Source organism: Chiloscyllium punctatum, chromosome 27 (genome assembly GCF_047496795.1).
Source record: "Chiloscyllium punctatum isolate Juve2018m chromosome 27, sChiPun1.3, whole genome shotgun sequence".
Classification (NCBI taxonomy): Eukaryota; Metazoa; Chordata; class Chondrichthyes; order Orectolobiformes; family Hemiscylliidae; genus Chiloscyllium; species Chiloscyllium punctatum.
The window spans coordinates 247,097-268,348 of record NC_092765.1 but is presented as its reverse complement, the minus strand read 5'-3'; the positions used below and the strand labels follow the sequence as shown (position 1 = coordinate 268,348).

At 40.0% G+C, this 21,252-nt stretch overlaps 1 protein-coding gene across 3 annotated transcripts in view; it reads right to left on the bottom strand.

Moving 5' to 3' along the window:
* Positions 1-9,295: 9,295 nt before the first annotated feature.
* LOC140453339 (importin subunit alpha-7) overlaps positions 9,296-21,252 on the bottom strand; it is a 98,688-nt gene continuing 86,731 nt past the window's right edge. For all 3 annotated transcript variants that reach the window (XM_072547884.1, XM_072547885.1, XM_072547883.1), the window contains 2 exons: positions 15,186-15,364; positions 9,296-15,090 (listed from right to left, as the gene is read on the bottom strand). In XM_072547884.1, the coding sequence (XP_072403985.1) occupies positions 14,903-15,090; positions 15,186-15,364 (367 nt within the window). In that variant the 3' untranslated portion in view covers positions 9,296-14,902. The remainder of the gene's footprint in view (positions 15,091-15,185; positions 15,365-21,252) is intronic.

Sequence of the window (21,252 nt, the reverse complement as noted above, 5' to 3'; positions counted from 1 at the left end):
ATATATCATGCATGTGTTATATATTGCAAAGTCTTTTAAAGCCCAAGAGATGGTAAGAGATGTGATTCACAGGCAGAATATGCTTTTTCCACATCAGACAGTATACAGGAGGCATAGGTGACTGAGCCTGACCATGCACCTCCTGTATCAGGCTGTCCTAATACAGTCAAAGATCGGCAGCTCCAGAGTAGAGTTTCTAACACAAGGAGACAATGAGGTCTGCAGATACTGGAAATCAGAGTTGAGAGTGTGTTGCTGGAAAAGCACAGCAAGTCAGGCAGCATCCGAGGAGCAGGAGAATCGATGTTTAAGGACGGAGCCCTTCATCAGCCCCACCTCCCTTTTCCTGATGAAGGACTCCGGCCCGAAACGTCGATTTTCCTGCTCCTCGGATGCTGCCTGATCTACTGTGCTTTTCCAACACCAGTACAGTTTGCAGATCAGAGCTGGATAAAAGCACTCTTAAATCCCTCCATTCAGTCCCACACAGAGCAGAGAAGCTGCAGCAACATTATATCCTACCCTCCAGGTATTTTTTTAACCCAGGATTGACAGCGACATTGGGTTCATTCCTGTTCCACTTTAGTTTTCATCCCCTCTATGGATGTTTCTCTGGATCAGATGTCAAATGTTGAACATTCTCCTGTCCAATTTGAGCTTTCCTAGGGTTAATCTTCAATTTCATATTCCACAATAATTGCAGCAACTCACTCAGGAGATTTAGGTGTTTTTCTTCAATCACTGAGAACAGTAACAAATCAACCATGTTTTGTATTAACTGGCTAAGTGACCTGAACTTCTCTGGTCCCTCTGCTATGGATTGGTGAATAGATGGACTAGTATGGAATCTTTGTGGCAAACATGTCCACTTGAACACCTCATCTTCCGCTTCAGGAGCCTACATGAACATGAACACTGAATTCACCGGTTTCAAAATCTCCCCTCCCCCCATCCCATCCCAGATCCAACCCTCTGACTCAATTTCCCATTTTGACCTGACCTACCTATCCATCTGCCTTCTCACCTATCCACTCCACCCTTCCCACCGATCTATCACTATCACCTCCTACCTTTGCCCACCTATTGCTTACCTTTTCCCTAGCCCCACCTCCCTTTCCCTCCATTTATCTCTCCCCCTCCTTCCCCCTCCCTAGACCTGAAGAAGGGTTCTGCTCAAACCATTAACTTTATTACTCCTTGGATACGGCCTGACCTGCTGTGCCTTTTCCAATTCCACGCTTTATCAACTCTGATTTCTCTAGCATCTGCAGTCCCCCTCTATCTTCCACTTATACTGTTGACCCTTTCCAAACTCAAACTTACACTGGACCTCTTTCTTTGCTAGTATGAACCAAAAGCAGTCAGAAATGTATAATACCATGAAAATCTTAGCTTCCTTGGGTCTAGCTGCTATTAGCTTAGCCACTGCTATCACATGGGTGCACAGACTAGGATGTTCTCATTCATTACATGATAATGTAATAATGATAATTACACAGCTTCTTTCCCACTGTCATCAGATTTATGAATGGACATCTCATATATTAGAGATGGTGTTTCTTTGCACTTTCTCTGTAGCTGGAACAATATATTCTGCATCCTGTTCTATTACAGGATGCACTTACGTAAGATATAATTTGCCTGGTTAGCACGCAAAACAATACTCTTCACTATCTCAGTACATGTCACAATAATAAAACAAATCAAATAGTTCATAATCATTGAAGCAGACTATCAGGTTTCCTTACTGGACAAATTGGTGAATTTACATTGGTGGCAAAGGTGTGTAATGTATTAGGTTCAACCAATGACCCTTCAACAGTCTCCAAATCCTTAACTGTTTCTTGGGAAGGGACACTATCTTTCAGGTTCAGACATGCGGTCACCCATCTATATGCACCTCCCTAGACTGGATCCTCCTGCAGTTCTGTTGCGTCTATTCTCCAGGACATGACATTAGTATCTTGTCAAAAATTCCTGTATGTCATATGATTTCATAACAATTATGCACCTGCTTCCCATGCTACATGAGGGATCATTAGGATTCCAGGTTCTTCCATCACTTTGCCCCAGAAGCAGGCATCAGTCATATCCACTGCTAAGCAGTGAGCAAGAGCCAACATCTGTGTTCAATACACTCATGGGGTTAGATCTTGCAGTTTTATTCACATATTCACATTGAGTCTCAAAGGATGCCATCCAGACTCTCAATGGCTTTCCGTTGCTAAATCACTTATAGAACATAGAACATAGAAGAATACAGCGCAGTGCAGGCCCTTCGGCCCTCAATGTTGCGCCGATCAAAGCCCACCTAACCTACACTAACCCACTATCCTCCATATACCTATCCAATGCCCGCTTAAATACCCATAAAGAGGGAGAGTCCACCACTGCTACTGACAGGGCATTCCATGAACTTACGACTCGCTGAGTGAAGAACCTACCCCTAACATCAGTCCTATATCTACCCCCCCTTAATTTAAAGCTATGCCCCCTTGTATATAGCCTTTGATCTAGTAAACCGCGAGAGAGAGGTATCCCTGTAGGTAAGTGTAGAACCATTCAGCATACTCTGGCATCTACTAGACACCTCATCCTTTTTGCTTCTACATACAGTTTTGTCACTACCATATACAATTGGGCATAAATATGTGAAGAGTCCAGTCCCTCCATTGCAAGGCTGATAGTACGGAGGGATGGGTGCCCTGCTCTGGGAATACATCTTCCTCATCTGTACCTGCATCCTAGGAGAAGGTGTAAAAAAGATGATAGTTACTGCAATAAAGAGCGATTATATCTTAGAAGGGTCTTCAATTTTGAGGCTTTGTGTATGGAGCTTAGAAATAAACAGGGAGCAGTCATACTGCTGGGTATATATTATAGGCCCCCAAAGAGTCTGCAGGCAATTGAGAAACAAATACACAGGCAGTTCACCGAGGGATATAAAAACAATAATAGCGATTATATGAAGGAATTTCAACCACCCCAATGTTAATTGGGATAACCATAGTATGGGTTTAGAGAGAGCAGATTTCTTGAAATGTATATAGGAGAGCTTTTTATGTCAACATGTAAATGGTCTTACAAGAGAATGTTGGACTGAATTCTGGGGAATGAAGCCAGTTAGGTGTTTGAGGGGATGGGGAGGAGTGTTTTAGTGACAGTGACCACAATATGTTTAAGTTTGTTTTGGAAAAAGAGGAAGATGACCTGCCAAAAAGGGCTTGGGATTATGGAAGCAAGGTTTTGTTAAAAAAAAGGCAGCTTCCAGTCAAAATAACTACGTCTGTGTAAATCTATGGCAGAAATTTATGGGCGGCACGGTGGCACAGTGGTTAGCACTGCTGCCTCACAGCGCCAGAGATCCGGGTTCAATTCCCGCCTCAGGTGACTAACTGTGTGGAGTTTGCACGTTCTCCCTGTGTCTGCGTGGGTTTCCTCCGGTTTCCTCCCACAGTCCAAAGATGTGCAGGTCAGGTGAATTGGCCATGCTAAATTGCCCGTAGTGTTAGGTAAGGGGTAAATGTAGGGGTATGGGTGGGTTGCGCTTCGGCGGGGCGGTGTGGACTTGTTGGGCCGAAGGGCCTGTTTCCACACTGTAAGTAATCTAATCTAAAAGGGGGGCAGGGAGTCCAAATTGAATTGCAGAAAGTATACACCCACTATGTTTCCTTTAAGGTGAAATGTAGGAACAACAAGCCCAGATATCCCTGGATGTTTAGAAATATTCAGGACTGCATAAGAATGAAAAGTAGGTTTTTAACAGGTGCAAAGGGAGCAAATCAATGGAGGATTAGAACATAGAATAGTACAGCACAGGAACAGGCCCTTTAGCCCACGATGTTATGCTGAATATAATGCCAAATTAAACTAATCCTTTCTGCCTGCCATTGGTCCATATCCCTCTATCCCTTGCATATTCATGTACAGAAAGTGCAAGGGGAACTTAAGAAAATAATCAGGAAAGCAAAGAATAGGCATGATAAAGCACTGGTAGGTAAGATTAAGGAGAATCTCTTGAAATTCAATAAATATATCAGAAAGATATTCATAAAGAGAAAGAGGATAACCAGAGAAAGAGTAGGACCCAAGGAGGCAATCTGTGGATGGAGCTACAGGACACTGGTAAAGTGTCAAATAAGTACTTTGCATCTGTCTTCACTTTGGAGGAGGATGTAGGTACTGAATTCATTTAGAGCATAGAACAGATCAGCACTGGATCAGATCCTTTGGCCCACCATGTCTGCGCTGACATGATACTATCCCAAACTAATCACACCTTCACTCACATGGACTGTATCCCTCTATTCCCTGCCCGTTCAAGTGTCTGACAAAATGCCTCTTAAACTCTGCTCTCATTTGCATCTACTATCTCCCCAGCAGTGTGTTCCCGGCACCATCCACCCTCTCTGTAAAATAATTGCCTCTCTTACCTCATTTAACCTTTACCCTTCTCACTTTAAACCTATGTCCCCTAGTATTTTACATTTCCACTGTATCCATACCTCTCACTTTCTGTCAGGTCATGTCAGCCTCTGACATCCTAGCAAAAACAGTCCAAATTTGTCCACTCTCTCATTATAGCTAATACACTCCAATGCAGGCAACATTCTGGTAAACCTCTTTTGTATCCTCTTCAAAGACTTCACATCCTCTCTACAGAGTAACAACCAGAAATGCACACGATGCTTCAAATGTAGCCTGACCGAATCTAATACAGTTGCAACATGACTTGACATCTTTGATATTCAGTGCCCTGATCAATGATGGCATGCATCCTGTATGCATTTTTACAATCTTGTCTAATGGCTTGTCACTTTCAGGGAGCTAAGGACTTGGCGCACAAGATCCTGAGAAAAGGAACAGGAAGTGACTTAACCACAGGACATAACATCACCACAGGAAATGACATCACCAACCCAAAGAAACCCAAACATATAAATAGAAAGCAGGAATGTTCAGCATTGCTTTGCATGAGGTCCACTGAAGATGTTACCTAGTAAGGTAACGAAATGTCTGGAAATGAACCTTTCAGCTCAGCGAGCAAACCTACATCCAAAACCTCAACCTGAGTTACAAATCTTCTCAAAACTAGCTATATTTTCCCTCTTGCATTTGACCTCCCAAAATGCATCACCTCACACTTGTCTGGATTAAACTACCCACCAATTCTCCACAGAACTTTCCATTTAATCCACATGCTACTGCATCCTTCGATATCCTTCCTCACTATTCACACCTTCATCAGTTTTCAGGCCATCTGCAAACTTGCTAACTGGACCACCATTTTCATCCAAATTATATATATCACAAACAACCGATGTCCCAGGACTGATCCTTGTGGAGCACCACTGGTCACAATCAGCCAGAAAAACACATCTCCAGAACTATTCTTTGACTTCTGTAGCTAAGCCAATTTTGTATCCAACTTGTCAACTCACCTCAGATTCCATGAAATTTGTTTTTTTCTGGACTAGCCTACCATGAAGATCCTGTCAAATGCTTTACTAAAGTCCATGTAGACAACATCCACCACCCTACCCTCATTGATCATCTTTGTCACTTCCTCAAAAAACTCAAATTTGAGAATCAACACTTTGCCTGTACAAAGCCACACTATCTCTAATAAGTCCATTCTACTCCAAATGAAATAAATTCTGCACCTATTAATCTTCTCTGATAATTTTACTACCATTAATATAGTATCACTGGTCTATAATTTCCTGGATTATCCCTATTGCAGTTCTTGTATAAAATAACATTGGCTATTCTCCAGGCTTTTAGGACTTCACCTGTGATGAAAGATCTCTGCCAAGGCCTCAGCAATCTCCTCCCTTGCCTCCTTCAGTATTCTGGGAGAGATCCTGTCAGACCCTGGGGACTTATCTACCTTAATGCTTTTCAACATACCCAACACCTCATCCTCCTTAATATCAAAATGCCTTGAGTATCAACAAACCCATCTCTAAACATACCAAAATCCATGTGTTTCTCCTTGGTGAAGACTGAAACAAAGTAGTCATTAAGAACCTTATCCATTTCCTCTGGTTCTACATGAAAATTCCCTCCTTTATTCTTGACTGGACCTACTTTTTCCCTAGTTACCTTCTTGCTTCCAGTTGACATATAAAATGTCAGGGTATTTTCCTTAATTATATATGCCAAAGCCATTTTATGGCCTTCTCCTGCCCTCCAACTTCTTTTTATAAGCTCTTTTCTGCTTCCTAAACCTTACATGAAATAAATTCTGCACCTACAAATCTTCTCTGATAATTTTATTACCACTGATAAAGCTCACTGGTCTATAATTTCCTGGATTATCCCTGTTCCACTTCCTGGAGAAAGGACATTGGCTTCTTTTCTCTTTTTAACTAAACTTACAACATCTCTCATTGTCCAATGTTACTGAATCTTGCCATCCTCATCTTCCATCATCACAGGAACTCTGGTTCTGAACTCTGGTCAACTGGCATTTAAAAGACTCCCACATTTGGGCAGGCACGGTGGCACAGTGGTTAGCACTGCTGCCTCACAGCGCCAGAGACCTGGGTTCAATTCCTGCCTCAGGCGACTGACTGTGTGGAGTTTGCACATTCTCCCCGTGTCTGCGTGGGTTTCCTCCGGGTGCTCCGGTTTCCTCCCACAGTCCAAAGATGTGCAGGTTAGGTGAATTGGCCATGCTAAATTGCCCGTAGTGTTAGGTAAGGGGTAGATGTAGGGGTATGGGTGGGTTGCGCTTCGGCGGGGCGGTGTGGACTTGTTGGGCCGAAGGGCCTGTTTCCACACTGTAAGTAATCTAATCTAATTAGATTTGGATTTACTTTCAAACAGCTGCTCTAACTGAACTTTTCCACTTCCTGCCTAATTCTATTCCAAATAGCCTTTGGGGAATTTAGTACTTTCACAAGAGGACCAGTCTTAACCACTTGCATAACCATCTTAAAACTTATGGAATTATGATCACGTTTCCAAGATGCTTCCCCACTGAAAATACAATCACCTGGCCAGGTGCATTCCCAAATTACAAAGTCTCATATGGCCCTTTCCTTATCTACACATTGTTTGAAGAAACTGTCCTAGGTGCACTTAACAAATTCTGCCCCATTTAAACTCCAGAATGAAGCGAGTCCCAGTCAGTATTGAAGAATTTAAATTCACCAAGTACATCCACCTTTGACAAGAGTCCACAAGAGACACTGATAAAGCTAAAAAGCTCTTGGGATCAGAGGTACCATGACAAGTGGATCCAAAACTGGCTTAGTTACAGGACACAGAGGGCCATGGTAGAATGCTGTTCATGAGACTGTAGGCTGATGCTTTGGGGCATACCATGAAAATCAGTGTTGGGTCACTTATCATTTGTGATAAACAAAAAAATTGATTTGGAAAAGAATGATAAGGATGCTTGCTGATGATATGAAGATTAGTTTGTTCATTGACAGTGATAAAGAAACTCCAAGTTGCAGGAAGATATGGATGGATTACTCAAATGGGCAGATTGAATTTAATCCTGATATACCTGAGATGATGCACTTTGGAATAAGATCAGCATGTACTGAAAGAATGGTAGAACACTAGGACGCTCAGACAAATACAGATCCTAAAAATAGCAGGATGCTTTAAAGGAGGTTGTTAAGGCAACATATGGGGCACTAGTCTTCATCAGTCATGGTACTAGATGATGAGTGGTGAGGTTGTTGGAGATGTACAAGATTTTTTCTATATCATAGCTGGAGTACAGCATGCACTTCTGGTCACCACATTATAGGAAGAATGTGATTGCACTGGAAGGGATGCACAGGAGATCCACCAAGATGTTGCCTGGGATAGAATGCTTTAGCTGTGAAGACACTGGATAAGCCCGTTGTTTTCTTTACTGCAGAAAAGGTTGACAGGGGACCTGATTAAGGTGTATAAGATTGATGGTCCTGGACAGGATTTATGGAAAGCAGCTATTCTACTTCATTGAAAGGTCAATATCAAGGAGTAATTTTAAGATGAAATGTTTAGAGGGTTTGGGAAGGTGGTGGGAATCTAGAATACACTGCCTGGGAATGTAGTTGAGGTAACAAATTTTAACATTTTAAGAATTAATTGAATGAGAACTTTAAAAATGTCACAACACATAAATCTGTAGACCAAGTGCTGAAAAATGAGACTAGTGTAAAGCAGTTTTGTCAATGCACACTTGATAGGCCAATGGCTTCATCAATGTCAATGAACAAACTAATCTTCATGTCATCATTAATTCTATGATACTTTGGGGAATGGATGCACTGACAGTAGCTTTCCAGGAGTTTGTAGATTCTAGAAAAGACTTGGCGAATTGGAAAACTGCCAACCTAACACCTTTATTTAGAAAGGGGACAAAGAACAGGCAATTATAGGCCAGTTAGCTGAATGTCTGTTGTTGAGAAAACATTAGCCCATTAAATAGGAAGTAATAACAGAGCAGTTAGAAATATTTAATATGGTCAAATATAGTCAGCATGGCTTCATTAAGGATAAATCATTTCTCACAAATCTACAAAAATTTACTGAAGGTTTCAGGCAGGTTAAAGGAAAAACATTGAATATATTTGGATTTTCAGAAAGCATTGAAAAATATCACACATTAGTCTACTTAAGAGCCAGGTGTTGGTAGTAGTATATCAGCATGGATAGAGAATTAGCTAACTGATAGAAGACAGTGAGTTGGATGAGGGTGCATTTTCAGGGATGACACCTGTTACTAGTGTCACATAGATCAGGGCTGGGCCTCAATTATTTACAATATATTAATGGCATGGATAGGGAAAGTGTATCTTCTATAGCCTAGTTTGTGGATGACAAAATCAGGTGGGAAGGCACATGGTGAAAATGACACAAAGTCTGCAGTGGAATATGGACAGGTTAAGCAAGTGTTCCTAACATGGAGAAATGTACTATTACGAACTTTGGCAGGCAGAATGAGGAGCAGAATGAACTGCAGAAGGCTACTGAACAGGAAGTTTAAGCCCTTGTCCATGAATCCCAAAAAGCTTGCATCCAAGTTCAGTTGGTAAAATGGAAGGCAAATGGAATGTTGGACTTTATTTCAAAGGGAATGGAGTACACAAGTAGTAAGATATTGCTAAAAATATAGAAGGCAATAGTCAGATCACAATTGGAACACTGGTAGTTTGGAGTCCTTATCTAAGAAAAGATACGCTGTCATTAGAGGCAGTTCAAAGAAAGTTCATGAGGTTTTGTAAAAAATGCTTTTTACATAAAATTTTGAATTTCTTAATGCTCTCAGTAAGTAACACACAAAATGTAGATTTGCAACAAGATTTATTTCATACTTGTACATTTCCAGTGTTTTAAACAAAGGAACAGCACTTGTAATTGCTTTTGTGTTGTGTGCCATGTTCTGTTTGTGCTGTCTGTTTCCGTCATCTTACACATTCGTACAGTTATCTGTCAACTCCATCAGCTGTCATAAAACATTAAGGGTAATAACACACCCTCCCAAAATTAAAAGGGAAAAAATGATTTATGTAAGCTTTAAGGAACAGCAATTTGAACAGATACATCAAGTTTGCAAACATCGTAGAAGAGCAAGTAAAAAAATCTATCGTATAACATATCACATATGAAAATAAATAGAATGTATTTTTGGTTATGCAATTTTTTTAGCTATATCTTCAAGAAAAAATCTTGTAAAATTTTAATCCTCCTACATTTGTTTGCAAAATAACAAATGAAACCTGGGGCCGAGGGCATCCATAGCTGGATTGTCAAGCTAGTGGTCAATTATTATCTATATTCTGACCCCCTTCACCGCCTTCCCCACGTATTTAACGGATCAGTGCATGTAATATTAATTATTGCCACTGTTAACATGACTTAAATAATGCAATTGTGGCAGATAAGGAAGGGTGAAAAATAAAGAGCAGCATGTTTGCACAAATCCACAAAAAATGTGCACATTCAAGTAAAATAAAATTATTACAGACCAAGAAGATTAACACAAATCTTCACGAACTCATGGTCAGGCTGGCACTTAAGTGAGTAAAGAACAGGAGCACATTGCAATTTTGCTTTCTTGTTCCATAGAAAGTCTGATGTTGAAACTTTGAAGAAGGCTACAAATGGAGTAAAGGAAGCAAAAAAAAACTTCTGTAAATGTGAAAATTACAAGTTTAAAAATACAGAAGTCTCATAAGGTGTAGCAGCTTTATTACACTTTGCTTTTAACTAGTTCATTACTGGCATGTTCTAAGCCTACAGCAGTGTTATTCCCAGCAATTTCCAGTAACAATATTTTAAATTAACAGCTCCAATTAATACAAATTCAAATATTCGACCAGCCCAATTGCACGTTTTCAGTATTAGACATCAAATATCAGTAAAAAAAACTGTTCAAAAATCCTCTAGACAAAAAGCTGTATGAGGCATTTAGAAATACGTAAAGATGGGGGAACCTTGGAGAGAAGGCCTCCAGCAAAATGATTTGCATAGTTGGCAAATGGAAATGCTCTACATTTTGACAGCAATATACCAATAGCATGAAATTACATTAGGACTAATTTATTGATTTGTGTGGAATTTATGCACCACATTCCTTTAGGAAAATTATCTGCAGTACGTCTAAGGATTATAGGAAAATCTAAACTATCAAATGATTTACAGCTGCCACAAACATAGTGTTAAGTGAAGAGCACAGAAACAACCTTCCTTCAATGTTTTCTCTTCACCGTGCTCATTAGAAGCAAAAAACTGTAGTATATTTCAAAAGGTAAATGAATTATACTATAGGCCTTCTTCAATTTCACTGGTTCAAACATAGTCAAGATATCAGATACATCTGCAAATAATTTGCCAGCAAAGGTATGTTCAACATTACAAAGTTAATCCTCTCTCAGTACTGGAGAAATTGCTTACTATTGAAATTGAAGACTAAAGTGCATTGCATAGTTAAAAGCTGTTTATTCCCTTCAACAGAGTTTATTAAAATTCCAAATATAGCTCAATGTTTTACTTGTTGGGATGACTTCATCTTTTATAATGATGCATGAGAAAAGCTGTTCAGGCAAATCCTCATTGTTAGTTACATACTCTCTTTCTACAACAAATTTTAAGCAGCTACAACAACATTCTGGGAAGAGAATTTAATACCAAATTATCATGGAACCAGTCTGCTTTTAGTTTATGTCAGTTAAAGGATTAGAAGTATTAACTACTGGCCTAGCCAGCCATTCTTAAAAAGGCTTTCAAGATTTTGGAAAAAATACTTCTCCCCATCCTATCCTCCAAAAGAGCTAGCTGCTTAACTTGCCAAAAATTTAGTCTTGCTTCCAGCACAACATTCTACTTTAAAGAAGGTGCTTGGATGAGAGGAATGTTATACAATTGTTTTTATCTAATGAGGACAGAGATCTTCTAAAGTTTAACAGTGGTGAAATATATTTCTGCTAAGATCATAGCACATCATTTCACAGAGCCTTAGAAATGTTTTGTGGAATTCCAGTGGTACAACAGAATAGGAAAGGTTTGTTCATTTAGGTTTTATAAACAGAAATGTTACATTAATATCCAAGGAATCTTTTTAAAAATTAAATTTTCATACCAACTGTGGATTTTTTTTTCCCTTCCCCAAACTTTCATTACTCTACCACAACCTGTCAGCAAGAATCAGGGAGTAAGATCATCACAATATTTCATTCTAGTTGAAGATACAAAATGCACTTTTGATAATTTTAACTAACAGGAGAGCAAAACACAAATTTTTCATCATGCCTGGATGCAAAACGAACTCCAACTTAAAGAAATATTGCAAGGCATGCAGGAACCTGATAACTAAGCAAAATGACATATACCTTTTTAACAAACATTTTTCAAGATGTACAATTAAGTTATTGCAAAAATACTGTAAGAAAAGTATGCAAACATTGTATATGATATTGGAAACCAAAAGTTTGCTCATTTCTAGTAGTAATTATATTACAAAAATTTTAGAGTAAGTGAATATAGCTTTAGAAAGTCTGGTTTGGAGGTCATTCCTACTTTTGGACTAAGTATACAGCAGAAAGACAGAACTTAGTCTTCCTTCAAGCAATGGCAAGTGTATAATTCAAACTCTGCATCACATCACACATCTTCAAGTCAGTCAGCATCACACTGGTCTGTTAGAGACATACAAAAGTAAAACCAAGCTGAACTGGAGCTGGCTGGATTATAAATAAAGTTAGGACTAGCTCAATAAGATCCTTTTGGGGTGTTATGTGAATAATACATATTTTTTCCACTTGCAGTATCCATTGCTCTAATCTTTTAAGTTACTTACCTCACCACCTTTTCCCCCAAATAAAGTAATTACTATATGCAGTTCATTCTATAAATTCCACCACCCAACCCAAATACCAGTGCCCAACTCTCTCAAAATTGAATTTATGCACTTGAAACAAGAAGCTCCCTAATCTCTGTACATTAAATTATTGTAAATAATCGGTTGATCTCATTTTAATGAATTGGCAAGAATAATTCAGTGCATTCACTTTCATAACGAAGATACTAATTGCAACAAAATTAATAGCAAAGTTAGGTTATAAAGATCCCGAGTTCAGAGTGAGGAGAATAATAATCACTGAATGGTTTTATTCAGTTCACAGTGGTTCGACTTCACAGATCTATAATGTCTGTCCTATGATCTTTCTGTCAATCCCAAAGCAAGGCTAATTGCAGAAGTGGAGAAAAATAGCTTCTTTTTCAATGTTTAATAGGATTCAATAATTAATATTCACAGTTTGTCTAATTAATGCAGATTCTTTGCTCATAGAATATAACCCAACTTTTTATAAAGTTCTGTATACCAGAATTCATTATGGAAGTCATTTCCTTGAAAATTGTAGACATAAAAGAATGTAGAACAGTATGCTGGTATGTATGTGATAATATGTGCAAGTAATGACAAACTGTTCCCTTGCCAAATCATGAGGTTATCAATAGTATTTTAAAAGTGCTCATAGCAAAAATTGTTTCCTTTTCCTTAATAAAGTTGGCTTGGATCTGCAAACTTGCTTCAAGTTTGTTCAGTTTTCTTTATCATTTCTCTATAGCAAGCTTGTTTCCTCTATCCTCAGTGCATTTTACATCCTAAAGGGTGAAGCAATGCAATTCTATTCTCCAAGTCACTTTGCAACCAAATGCAATTTCAATAAATGCCTCAATTCTCATTTTAGAGTTTAGTACTTCTATCTATTACCAATTACAAATTGATTCAAAACAATGGAAACTAAATCAAACTGGTTTGGTTTACAGTGACAGCCAGCACCCTAACCAAACATTATGCAGAAATAATTTCCTGTTGTTTCAGCAAGGAGGTAAATGTAAATATTAGTGAGATTCTGAATCAAATTCGATTGCCCAGTTAAACTGTTTACAAGTTGGGAGCAATTACTACTGAATTGGTTTCAGTAGTAGATTTTCCGGAAACAAACATGGAGTTTAGATGTGCAAGAAGCAGTTGCTGATGAAACTTGAACAAGTTTACAGATAGAGAATCACTGTCCAATTATGCTATAAAACTTGGCAGCTCGGCAACTATAGTTTCAATGGTTTTACTCCAGCTGCTTGGCAAGGGACAAATACATTTAATATTTCAAAATAACATGCGAAATAAGTAATGACTGACATTTACAGATTTCCATTGTACAGCATTCCAATTTACAGATTAAATATTCTCAAATTTGTAGACAGATCAAGTCTGTTTTTTAATATTAATACATGATCAATAGCTGCTGTGAGAAACACCTGGGAAGGCTAGATACTTGAATTTTCATTAACACAGCACACAGCTTATAACTTTCCCTATATTCTGTATCAGCTCGCATCAAGCTGTCTTCTAAGTTTCCCAAACTATTACCAAAAATTACAATTTCCCCCTCCTTTTTAGAGGAAAATATAGAAATCAAATCTGAATATTTAAATTAAGCCATAATCAAACAAAATTGACTGCTTTTCAGCATTTAACAGTTCTATTAGTAGCAAATATACATTTAAGATCTTCAAATAAGGATTGTGCCAATTCTGAATGCTCCCTGGCTTTCAAAATACAACACTCTGAAATTCCTAATTAGAACTTTGGCTCTACTCTTGATTGACATTAATTGCAACCAAGCAAATAATTAGAACTGCAAATTTACTGAATTCAGAATTAGCACATAACTCAGCTTGCTCATTATAAGACCTGCTGAAACTTTTAGGACTAAATCTCTGAAAAGATACATTTTTCTATATATTCACTGAAATATTTTAAGCATTCTCACTCCACCCATCCCATAACTCAATAAATCCAGATTCAAATCCACCCAAAAGACAATTGTTTCCAATATTTATACATTTGTCCATTAATTGTTCAAATTGCTGAATAAAATAGCAATCATTCATAAACGGCGACATGCCCCGAGGGCTGTCTCAATTATCTACACAAGCAATCTTTTTATGGATTTAGTTACATCAATTGACTGCTAACTCAAACTTCCCACTGCAAAATTTGTCACTTCTGTGGAAAAAACAATTTTCAAGCAGTTCATGGATATTTCAATCTATCAGAATTAAATTTAACGTATACGGAATTTTCTCTAGCTTTATTTCTGGGAGAACTGCCTTTTACAGGTGCACCACAGCACACAAATTGAAAAATATTGAGTTCCGGTGTAATATCAAACAAACATAAAGGGAAAGTGCAACAGTTAGTCCACAACTCTACCACTCAAACTTAAATAGAGAGCAAAACTTCTTGTACCAAAACTATTTTTTTCCTTTCGGGGGAAAATGTTTGAAAACAATAAAGTTTCCTGTCACTCTTTTTCAACTGGAGGTGTGTTTGGGATGGGGCAGTGGGGTTGCGCATGTAGTTGTTTGTTAATTCTTGCAGACTTTACAATTGGAAACCCTCCATTGGGGCTTCCTGTTGTTGAAAGATGAATTGCTGGGCAGTTTCATCGACTTGTGGAGCAATATTACTGTCCTCTTCCTCCACCCCAAAGTAATGCTCAATGAGATCAAAGGCCTTCTGATAGATTTCTTGATTCTCATGGCTCTGCAAAAATTCAATTTTATCGAGACCTGTGATGAAGGGACAGCACTAATTAATTTAAGACATTTTATAAATATCAATAAAATTTATGAAAAAAATACACAATGTTAATCACTTCTCCTACCATAAGCTTCTTCAATAAGACTACAGTATGGATTAATTCCACTTCCATTCTGTTTAGCCTCCTGCTCTCCAAGTCTCAAGATGTTTTCCAGCCCACTTAGGGCAACTTGAACTATTTTTGAGTCCATCACAGTCAGTAGATCACATAATGGCTTAATACAACCCAGGTTTACAAGATACCTTTAAAACAAAAGAAGAAAACTTCCTAAAATGTGCAAAGATCTTCTGCAGAATAATAATATAAAATTTCTACAGTGATGGATCATATATTAGCATCTCCAGAATTGTATTCAAACCATACAAATTATCCAAAGGAAGTCTGTGTCAGATGATGTCTCATTTTGTTGAAGTTAATCAAGCAATTATTAAGTTTAAACAGTTCTATTTTAGATTATTAATTCCAATATGCTAATTGCAGAAAAAAATCAATATAATTCATGTTCAATCTGGGTATGTTTTGCTCTAAACTTCTCTAAACTTCTTAACTACAGCAGACCCTTGTTCCTTTAACAGGAATTCTTACAACAAGTTATCCTCTCTTTCTAATACAGAAAGATAGAAAATAGGAGCAGATGTAGGCCATTTCACCTTTCAAACCTGCTCTGCCATTCATTATGATTGTGATTGATCAACCAACTCAAAAGCCTGTTCCTGCTTTTCCCCCATACCCTTTGATCCCTTTAGCCTCAAGTGGTATATCCAACTCCTTTGAAACCATAGAACTGCTTTCTGTGTTGGTAAACTCCATGGGTTCACCACTCTCTGGATGAAGAAATTTCTCCTTACCTCAGTCCTAAATGGTTTACTCCATAATCTAGGAATATGACACCTGGTTTTGGACTCACCCACCAAGATGAACACCCTTCCTACATTAACCTGTCATATCCTGTTAGAATTTAATAGTTTCTATGTTATTACCTCCACACCCTATTCTTTTCAATTCTAGTAACTATAATCCAAATCAATTCAACATTCCAGCAATAGTACTGAAAGACTTGAGTTCCAGAACTTGCTGCTGCCCTAGCCAAGCTCTTCCAGTACAGTTACAACACTGGTATACATCCAACAAAGAAGAAAGTTGCCCAGGTAAGTCTTGTTTGCAAAATGCCAGTCAAATCTAACCTAGCCAATTAGCCCCATCTATCTACTCTCGATCATCAGTAAAGTGATGGAAGGTGTCATTAACCGTGCTTTTAAGCAGCACCTGCTCAGCGATGCCCAGTTTAGATTTCACCAAGGCCTATTGCAGCTCCTGACCTCATTATAGCCTTGGTTCAAACACGGATGAAAAAGCTGAATTCCAAAGGTGAGGTGAGAGTTATAGCCCTTGACATCAAGGCCTGCATTTGACTGAGTGTGGCATCAAGGAACCCTAACAAGACTGAATCAATAGGAATCAAGGGGAAACTCTTCACTGGTTGGAGTTCTATCTGACACATATGAAGATAGTTGTGGTTGGTAGAAGGTCAGTCACTTCAGCTTTAGGACATTTCTGCAGGAATTCCTCAAGGTCTTTTAAAAAATTAGCATATTTTTCTATTCAGAGATATTATTAGACACACATTAGGCTTGAACACAGGCCTCCTGTGCAAGAGGGTCGGGACACCACCACTGTGCCACAAGTGGTCCCTAGGAGTTCCTCAGAGTAGTTTCCTAGGCCCAACCATCATCAGCTGCTTCATCAATGACCTTCCATTCATCTTAAGGCCAGAAATGAAGAACGTACGCCGTTGGCTGCAGAACATTCAGCACCATTTGCGAATCCTCAGGTTGCTGAAGCAGTCCATATTCAAATGCAACAAGATCTGGACAATATCCAGGCTTGTGCTAACAAGTGGCAAATGAGATTTGTGCCAACAACAATCAAGAAGCTTGACACCATCGGGTACAAAGTAGCCTGCGTGATCAGGACCACATCCACAAGCATCCACTTCCTCTACCACCAAAGCACAGTACACATTGCTATTATCTACAAACATTAATGCAAAAATTCAAAGATCCTCAGACAGCACCTTTCTAAACCTATGGCCACTTCCATCTAGAAGGTCAAAGGTAGCAGACACATGGGAACACCACCTCCTGCAACTTCCCCACCAAGCCAGTCACCATTCTGACTTGGAAATATATTCCTTCACTATTGCTGGGTCAAAATCCTGGAATTCCCTCCCCAGTGGCATTGTCATCTCTGACCAGCTTGAAAGGATATGGGGGGGGTAGGATCCAGTTGTTGTGGTCCACGTCAGGACAAACAACATAGACAAGACTAGGAAAGAGCTGAAAATGTGTTGCTGGAAAAGTGCAGCAGGTCAAGCAGCATCCAAGGAGCAGGAGAATTGACGTTTCGGGCATGAGCCCTTCTTCATTCCTGATCTCCAGCATGTGCAGTCCTCACTGTCTCCTAGAAGACTAGGAAAGAGGACCTCTTCAGGAATTATCAGCAGCTGGGAACAAAACTAAAGAACAGGCCCGCAAACTTCATAATCTCCAGATTACTGCTCGAGCCATGTGCAAATTAGCATAGGAACACAAGAATAAGGGAAGTAAATGTGGTTAAAAGAGTGGTACGGGTAAGAGAGGCTCCTTTTAATGGGGCACCGACATCAGTGTTGGAACAACCTCCACGTGAACCAACCTAGGGTCAGAGTTTTAGCGCAATGAGTAAATATAATGGTCAGGCAACTGACTGTGTGGAGTTTGCGCATTCTCCCCGTGTCTGCGTGAGTTTCCTCCAGGTGCTCCGGTTTCCTCCCACAATCCAAAAATATGCGGATCAGGTGAATTGGCCATGCTAAATTGCTTGTAGTGTTAGGTAAGGGGTAAATGTAGGGGTATGTGTGGGTTGCGCTTCGGCGGGTCAGTGTGGACTTGTTGGGCCGAAGGGCCTGTTTCCACACTGTAAGTAATCTAATCTAAAAAAAAGGAGAGAGTGTTTGGAAAGGTTAGGAATCAAACTTCAAACTCACTGGATAAATGAATAACAATGAGAAGAGGGATAGTCAATATCTGAATGTACGCAGTATAAAACTAAAGTAAATGAGCTGGAGGCAAATTGAAATTGGCAAGTGTGATGTGGTGGGCATTATGAAGACGTGGCTGCAAGAGGATCAGGACTGGGAGCTAAATATCAAAGGATATATGTCCTTTTGAAAAGACAGGTTGGTGGGCGGGGGGGGGGGGTGTTGCATTGTTAGTAAATGAAATGAAATTAAATTAATAACAATAAACAAAGTAGGGTCAGATGACGTGGAATCTGTGTAGGTAGAGTTGAGAAACCACAAAAGGTAAAAGAACCATAATGGGAGCTATCTACAGGCCTCCAAAAGTAGTTGGGATTGGGGTACAAGATACACTAAGAGATACAAAAGGCTTGCAAGAAAGGCAAGGTTATTGTCTTCATGAGGGATTTCAATATGTAGGTTGGCAGGGACTTGCAAGAAAAGGAATTTGTGGAATGTCTATGAGATGGCCTTTTGCAGCAGATTGTGGTGAAGCCCACTACGGAAGAGGCAATTTTGGATTTAGTGTTGTGCAATGAGGCAGAGGCAATGGCCATAATATGATTAAATTTATTCTGCGATTTGAGAGGGAGAAGGTGGAATCAGATGTAACTGTATTACAGTTGAACAATGGCAACTACAGAGGCATGAGGGAGGAGCTAGCCAAAATTCACTGGGTGAGGAGCACAGCAGGAAAGACAGTGGAATAGCAGTGGAAAGACAGTGGAATAGCAGTGGAAAGACAGTGGAATAGCAGTGGAATAGCAGTGGCAGGAGTTTCTGGGAGTAGCTTGGAAGACACAGCAAAAATTCATCCTGAGGAGAAAGGGAGAATGAGGTAACCATGGCTGACCATGGAAGTCACAGACAGCATAAAAGCATTGAGAAAACATATAATGTGGCAAAGGGCAGTGGAAGCCAGAGGATTGGGAAGCCTTCAAAGACCAATAGAGGACAACGAAGCAAGAAATGAGGAGGGAGAACATAGAACATTACAGCGCAGTGCAGGTCCTATGGTCCTCGATATTGCACTGACTTGTGAAACCAATCTAAAGCCCATCTAACCGACACTATTCCATTTTCATCCATATGTTTATCTAATGACCATTTAAATACACTTAATGTTGGGCAGTCCACTACTGTTGCAGGCAGGGCATTCCATGCTCTTACTACTCTGAGTAAAGAACCTACCTGACATCTGTCCTATATCTATCACCCTTCAATTTAAAGCTATTTCCTCTCATGTTAGCCATCACCATCTGAGGAAAAAGCTCTCACTGTCCACCCTATCTAATCCTCTGATTATCTTGTATGCCTTTACTAAATCACCTCTTAACATTCTTCTCTTTAATGAAAACGGCCTCAAGTCCCTCAGCCTTTCCTCATAAGACCTTCCCTCCATACCAAGCAACATCCTGGAAAATCTCCTCTGCACCCTTTCCAATGCTTCCACGTCCTTCCTACAATGCGATAACCAGAATTGTATGCAATATTCCAAGTGCGGCCGCACCAGAGTTTTGTATAGCTGCAACCATAGGTCCAAAACTCAATCCCTCTATCAATAAAAGCGAACACACCGTACGCCTTCTTAACAACCCTATCAACCTGGTGGCAACTTTCAAGGATCTATGCATGTGGACACCAAGATCTCTCTGCTCATCCACACTACCAAGAATCTTAGCATTAGCCCAGTACTCTGTGTTCCTGTAACTCCTTCCAAAGTGAATCATCTCAGACTTTTCCACATTAAACTCCATTTGCCACCTCTCAGGCCAGCTCTGCAGCTTACCTATGTCCCTCTGTAACCTGCAGCATCCTTCTGCATTATCCACAACTCCGACTTTAGTGTCATCCGCAAATTTACTAATCCATCCTTCTACACTCTCATCCAGGTCAGTTATAAAAATGACCAACAGCAGTGGCCCCAAAACAGAGCCCTGCGGTACCCCACTAGAAACTGAACTCCAGGATGAACATTACCCATCAACACCACCCTGTGTCTTCTTTTAGCTACTGCTGAAAATGTGTTGCTGGAAAAGCGCAGCAGGTCAGGCAGCATCCAAGGAACAGGAGAATCGACGTTTCGGGCATCAGCCCTTCTTCAGGAATGAGGGAAATGTGTCCAGCAGGCTAAGATAAAAGGTAGGGAGGAGGGACTTGGGGGAGGGGCGTTGGGAATGCGATAGGTGGAGGGAGGTCAAGGTGAGGGTGATAGGCTGGAGTGGGGTGGGGGCGGAGAGGTCAGGAAGAAGATTGCAGGTTAGGAAGGCGGTGCTGAGTTCGAGGGATTTGACTGAGACAAGGTGGGGGGGAGGGGAAATGAGGAAACAGGAGAAATCTGAGTTCATCCCTTGTGGTTGGAGGGTTCCTAGGCGGAAGATGAGGCGCTCTTCCTCCAACCATCGTGTTGCCATGGTCTGGCGATGGAGGAGAATCTGAGTTCATCCCTTGTGATTGGAGGGTTCCCAGGCGGAAGATGAGGCACTCTTCCTCCAACCGTCGTGTTGCCATGGTCTGGCGATGGAGGAGAATCCCTCTTCTTTTAGCTAGCCAATTTTTGATCCAAACTGCTAAGTCACCCTCAATCCCATGTCTCTCTATTTTCTGTAATAGCCTACTGTGGGGAACCTTATCAGACGCCTTATTGAAATCCATATACACCACATCAACTGCTTTACCCTCATCCACCTGTTTGGTCATGTTCTCAAAGAACTCAGTAAAGTTTGTGAGGCACGAGCTACTCTTCACAAAACCATACTGACTAATTAAATTATTGCTCTCTAGATGATTATGAATCCTATCTATTATAATCCTTTCCAAAACTTTGCCCACAACAGAAGTAAGGTTCACTGGTCTACAATTACCAGGATTGTCTGGACTCCCCTTCTTGAACAGGGGGACATCTGCTTTTCCTCCAGTCTTCTGGCACTATTTCTGTAGACAATGACTACATAAAGATCAAAGTCAAAGGCTTTGCAATCTCCTCCCTAGCTTCCCAGAGAATCCTAGGGTAAGCCCCATCTGGCCCAGGGGACTTATCTATTTTCACACTTTCCAGAATTGCTAACAGCT